We start from the raw sequence: 6,000 nt of genomic DNA, 5'->3' as shown, positions 1-6,000 counted from the left end.
TCTAAACAACCCCTCAGCAGACTTCGGCTGTGCCCATTGGTCAACGACTGGGAAAGTGGCAGGGAATTCTTCTCGCCCATCACCTTAGCAATTAAATCTTAACTCAATTTACTAGTAACTTTGCATAACACCATCGCCTGGGAGGTTTTCGGAGGATTGATTAATTGCGAATGCTCGAATCACTCGAGCAAAATCGGCACCGCCACGCACGTTGGATTTCGAAAGTTGCTTCGGACAAGGGTCCCTGGTCTACACGGCCTTATAGAAAGAATTCATGCCACCATATGTATGCTGGAGAAGTTGGGTGGCTTTTACCGATTCTGTAGAGGTGGAGCAACCCTGTCCAAGAAGTACCTAAATCTTGACCCCTGTCCACCTGCGCCTATATATGAAGAGCTTAGGTACCGAGTAAGGGTAACCGTGGAAGAAGTTGCAAGGATCCTGTTCGTGGAGGTCTATTGTCTATTGTTCAGAACGGCTTCGCAAGCAACACGAACTCAATACACTTTGGTGTTGCCAAGCGAGTGATCAGTCTATCGTCGGGCGCTTCCAGGGAATCAACGGCAACTTGCTCCACAATGGCGGAAACTCCAGCTCCCGAACAAACGACGGGTACCATTGACAACACTCTGGACAACGTTGAAGTTGACACTTCAGTACGATATTTCTCCATTGCGATTTATTGGAGCCCATTGCTTACTATGAGTCGCGTAGTTTGAAAGCGACTCCGCTTATGGCGATGAACTGTGCGTGATGTGACCTCGTTGTGATCTGAATCACAAGAGCGTGCTGATGCATAGTCTTCGATGTAGATCATCGTACACAGCGTCCCTGGCTTCATCTGTACTCGATTATCGCTACGAAAATGGCCGCAGGTATCACAAATTCCGCGAAGGGTGTAGGAGCCGACCCCTTCCTGCCAGATCATCCAAATTCTGTAACTGATTGCTATGATCTAGCGTACCTTCTGCCAAATGATGAAGCGGAAAGCGACCGCTTAGATTTGGGACACGAGATGTACCTCCAAATATTGGGCCGGAAACTCTACCTCGCCCCGGTAAAGAATCCACAGCGGGTCATCGACCTGGGAACCGGGACGGGGATCTGGGCCATTGACTTTGGTAAGGTCTGGTTTGGAGGATAAAGAAGAACGATACTAACAACTTGTAGCGGACGAACATCCCCAGGCGGAGGTGAGAATTTGAAAGTACCACTGGAAGTAATCGCAGATGGACGTGACACTGAGACGAAATCTGGGTTTCCACAGGTGCTCGGATGTGACTTGAGCCCAATTCAGCCCTCTTTGTGAGTCTAGCCTATGAATGCGTAGTCGCGTTTCGCCCGACTGATGGCATTTTACAGGGTTCCTCCGAACGTCAAGTTCCTGGTGGATGATATCGAATCAGACTGGGCATATGAAGGCAACCCATTTGATTTTATCCACGCGCGGTATCTGGCTGCCGCCATAAAGGACTTTAGAAGACTGATCAGACAATGCTATCAGTACGTCAGCAGATCTCCCCATCTATCCCGTTCTTCATTTCCTAACGTAAACAGGTCACTCAAACCAGGAGGTTGGGTTGAATTTCAAGATTGGGACGGCTTCCCGTACTCGGCAGACGGCAGCCTCAAGGATACCGGACTCGAACGTTATTTCAATGAAGTCACTGGTACGTTCCAGGAAGTCGGCTATGAGTGCCGTCCTGGCCCCAAGCTGGAGCAGTGGCTCAAAGAGGCCGGTTTCGTGAACGTTCATGCGGAGAAGTTCATCATTCCGCACGGCGTTTGGCCCAAGGATAGACATCTTGTCAGTTTCCCTTTGTCGCAAAACTCATACAAAGTATTAACCCAGTACTTACTTATTCGTGCAGAAGAAACTTGGCGCCTGGTTCCAGGCTCAGATTGAAGCCGGCTTTGAGGCTGGAGCTCTGGCTGCTCTGACACGGTTCAAAGATTGGTCCAAAGAGGAAGTCATGATTCTTGCCAGCCAGGCCCGAGCCGATGGGCGGAATCCCAAAATTCACGCGATGTATAACTTGTGAGTGTCTTCACCTCTCATACTTTCCAGACTCTCCGGTGACAAGAACTAACCATGAATCTCTCCCGCAGCTATGTCGTCTATGGCCAGCGTCCTGAGAAGTGACTGAACTGAAACGCGTGATAACTAGTCATTATTCATTGTAAATCATGGCCGCATGTTCTCTTACTAGTAGCCACCGATGCCAGGCATGGTAGGTCTTGTAAAATGGTATCAAAATCCAGTTTCTCTGAGTCCTCTTGGTACACAGCAGTACATGCACAGCTAGACTCGAAGGAGAAAGTAATTACCGGCCCAAACCTGGAACAATGTTTTTAGGACGTTGGTTCATGAACGCTCATGTGAATTAGTTCATCATTCCTCACGGCGTCAGGGCATAGGAGGAGCATTTTGTTGCTTTTCCCTCGTCTCCGTAAAGAGTCTACATCGAAACAATCATCCAGTATTGACCTTTATGCACAAAAAAATAACGCATAATTCCAGTTGATACCGGAACCCCCAAATTCACTTGTATCACTAGATTTTAGATCTATTTCGCCGGTGCTCGGTATGTCTAACAGATGAATGACACCTGCACTCATGTCGTGTACAGCCGGCGGCCTGAGAATTGACAAAGAGAGAACTCTGATGAACAATGTTCGATGAACAATGCTCTCATGTGCCTGAAGCGAAGTGGGTGAAATGTTCCAGAAGCCCTAAAAAAAGCACTGCAGTACTGGTCATTGTCCTCAGCCCGACGTGAACCGTCTTATGGCGGTATGTGTTATTTCTCGTGAGATACTTAGAGCAATTGACCAATCATGAACCCCATCACACGCTATTGTTATCTTGTAGTCTCGTTTAGTTAGGTAAGTTACCTAACTAGTTAAGTTACTCGTAACTAACAGTTGAGGTAAGTAACTTACGAGAAAAGCACTTTCTGTATTAGGATTTGACTAGCTTCTTATGGTAAGAGATCTACATTTATTGCGTTTGCCTAACTTCCTAAGGTAGGTACTTTCATTGGTAAAGTCCATTTTTCCTAACATCCGTGAAGCAAACAATGACAATCGCGCCAGTTTGCTCTCGTGCGAAGTATGGAACATTTCCGTACCTTCTCCATCCGGAGTAACTTCCGTATTATGTTAAGTCTGGTATCCTTGTAAACCTAACCTTAACTGGTTAGGGCTAGGGCTTAGATCAAGTTGACTCCGATGAATTGCGTTGTTCTTCCGCTGACAAGCTGGGTACATGATGGGGATGCTACGCAAATCCTACTACAACACATGGGTTAATACTGTCTTCCGATTACTGACGTTTTGTTGAATGCTCCATATTCTTAGCTCTCTGGAGCAGATCACACACGTTGGCTTCGCGCTTTTTGCCTGATGGTCATGAATTGGGCCTCAGCTGCTGTAGTCCCATGCATGGTAGCGCCACCCTTGTCACAATGTTCGCCGAAGACAGCCACCTTTTACCATTTTAGGAAGGGTGCAGCAAGGCTGTCGTTGAACCAAAAAGAATAACTTATTGATCCTGCTCTGCTGGCTCATATAGAGTTACATAGTATGGAGCCAGGGTACCAGGTCTCGCCATAGCGGACCAGTACAGATCTTGCTAGATATTGTGTTCGAGGTGATCTTGCACATAAACGATCACTTCTAAGGTGATCAGTCAATCAACACTCTTTCTGGAATATAACAGAGAAAATATTCCACCATGGCGGAAACTCCCTCTCAGGAACCGGTGACCGCCACTGAGAATGGCCCGGTCAACGTTGAAGTGGACGCCTCGGTACCATTCCCTTCCATTGTAATACATCAAAAACTTATTACTCACTTGCAACGTATGAGAATGACTCGTCATACGGCGATGACCTGTACGTGATGCGACACCATGGTGCACCGGATTCCAAACATATTCTCATGCGTCGCATTTTCGACATGTAGATCGTCGTATAGTGCGTCGCTGATCTCGTCCGTGTTTGACTATCGCCATGAGAGTGGACGTCGTTATCATGGATTCCGCAATGGGTGTAGGAACTGACCTCTTTTTTTTGTCTAACAATGCAAGATATTGCGGGCTGATTGTTTACTTTTTTTTTTTTTTTTTTTTTTTTTAAAAAAAAAAGTCGTATCTACTCCCCAAACAACCTTCTGGACATGTTGCATGAACTTTGTCTAACGGCGTTGCACCGGAAGCTCTACCTGGCCCCAATTAAGAATCTACAGCGGGCGATCGACCTCGCGACTGGGACCGGTATCTGGGCCATTGATTTCGGTAGGCTCATTGAATACTGGGTTCTGGCTAATGCAGAATACGGATACTGACTCAATATAGCGGACCAACACCCACAAACCCACAAGCTGAGATAAAGAACAGCTATCAGACTGCTGAGACCAGATCCATCTGTTCCAGGTAATCGGTTGCGACCTGAGCCCGATCCAGCCGACTCTGTCCGTTAAACCTAAGAATGCGTAGTAATGCTGCTTGGCTAACGGACATTGGCAGCGTTCCTCCGAATGTGAAGTTTCTGGTGGATGATATTGAATCTGAATGGGCATATGAAAGCAACCCTTTCGACTTAATTCACGCACGAAGCCTGATGGTCTCCATCAGGGACCATGGAAAGCTGCTGAAGGGGTGCTATCGGTATGCCATCGGGCTTTTGTTCCCCGCTCTGTCCCTTCACTTGTTAACGGAGAACAGATCAGTCAAGCCCGGCGGTTGGGTTGAGTTCCAAGATTGGGACGGCTACCCAACCTCGGAAGACGGTAGTTTCAACGGCACCCGGGATCGAACGGTACTACAAGGAAGTTTGTGGCGCGTTCGAGGAAGCCGGTTACGAGTTCCGCCCAGGCCCCAAGTTGGAGCAATGGTTCAAGGATGCCGGCTTCGTGAACATCCACGTAGAGAAGTTTGTCATTCCCTATGGTGTTGGGCCAAAGGATAAACATTTTGTCAGTTTCCCATTGTCTCTAAACAAAACTCCCATGACTGACCTCTTTGTACAGAAGAAGCTCGGTGCCTGGAATCAGGCCCAGGCCGAAGCAAACGGCTACGAGGGCGTCGCTTTGGCGGCTCTGACCCGTAGGAAGAACTGGACCAAAGACGAAGTCATTGTTCTTGCCAGCCAGGCTCGAGCCGATAGTCAAAGCGTAACGTTCGCATGATGCACCACTTGTGAGTATTTCCGTAGCCTAAGCAACACTGCTAGTACTATGGATGATTTGATATTAACTACGAATGATAACCGCAGCTACGTCGTCTATGGCCAGCGTCCCGTGAATTAACCAGAATGAAGTCTGACTGGACAATGCATATGTGGATGCTCACAAATACGAGGAGCCCTCGGCGTCGTGCGTGCTGCATTTTCCTTCATAAACTTGACTATTACCTGAATCTTCAGATCTACTCTTTACAAAGCTACTAGCATACCTAGATAGGATTGCAGACAAGAGGAAAATGCCAACAGACATTCTCCAATGGCTGCGAGATGCAAATTTTGATAGATTTGAGTTGCGTGAAACGGAGTGAAAGGATCTGATTCCGAAAATCTCAGAGAAGTACTCATCTATCTCGTCCCAGAGCACGCCCGCAAAGGTTACGTACCTTGTACGGTACCAATAAGTAGGTTGAAAGCTTAGTACTTACTCAAGCAAAACTCCCGCACGTTGGATGGATATTACTCAGACAGATAGATTGCCCCCCGACAGGGGCCCAATTGCTTGGTCTTAAAGACACCCTCGTCGCCATGTGCCCTGAGGGCGACCCGCTACATTGCCGTTTTGGGATGGATGCGGCAACGCCGTCCTAGAACTAGGATCTTGATTCCTTGTCTACCTACGCATGAGTATCAATATTAGACCGGGGTGTCAAGCGCTAAGCGCAGAAGAGCAAACTACATATAAAAAAATCAGACCTCATTGATTGTTCCGGCAAGGCGTTCCTGCACGAAATCACGACCTTGCAGATTTTTAGGG

The 6,000-nt window shown here is 47.6% G+C and overlaps 2 protein-coding genes across 2 annotated transcripts; both read left to right on the top strand.

The window, feature by feature from the left end:
- Positions 1-578: 578 nt before the first annotated feature.
- VTN49DRAFT_5557 (uncharacterized protein) lies at positions 579-2,143 on the top strand (the record flags this gene model as incomplete). The annotated part of the gene is made up of 10 exons (XM_069413627.1): positions 579-656; positions 715-746; positions 813-898; positions 960-1,121; positions 1,171-1,193; positions 1,268-1,305; positions 1,363-1,503; positions 1,558-1,807; positions 1,872-2,038; positions 2,110-2,143. The coding sequence occupies 10 exons, from the start codon at positions 579-581 to the stop codon at positions 2,141-2,143; spliced, it is 1,011 nt and encodes a 336-aa protein (XP_069266280.1).
- A 1,593-nt stretch (positions 2,144-3,736) lies between these two features.
- On the top strand, positions 3,737-5,190 carry VTN49DRAFT_5556 (uncharacterized protein; the record flags this gene model as incomplete). The annotated part of the gene is made up of 9 exons (XM_069413626.1): positions 3,737-3,811; positions 3,871-3,896; positions 3,967-4,050; positions 4,249-4,297; positions 4,436-4,473; positions 4,529-4,669; positions 4,727-4,833; positions 4,877-4,977; positions 5,032-5,190. The coding sequence occupies 9 exons, from the start codon at positions 3,737-3,739 to the stop codon at positions 5,188-5,190; spliced, it is 780 nt and encodes a 259-aa protein (XP_069266279.1).
- Between the last annotated feature and the right edge of the window lie 810 nt (positions 5,191-6,000).

Source organism: Thermomyces lanuginosus, assembly GCF_041956635.1.
Source record: "Thermomyces lanuginosus strain ATCC 200065 unplaced genomic scaffold VTN49scaffold_35, whole genome shotgun sequence".
In the NCBI taxonomy this organism is placed as follows: Eukaryota; Fungi; Ascomycota; class Eurotiomycetes; order Eurotiales; family Trichocomaceae; genus Thermomyces; species Thermomyces lanuginosus.
The sequence above is the reverse complement of the archived record's forward strand: the minus strand, read 5'-3'. Positions and strand labels throughout refer to the sequence as shown.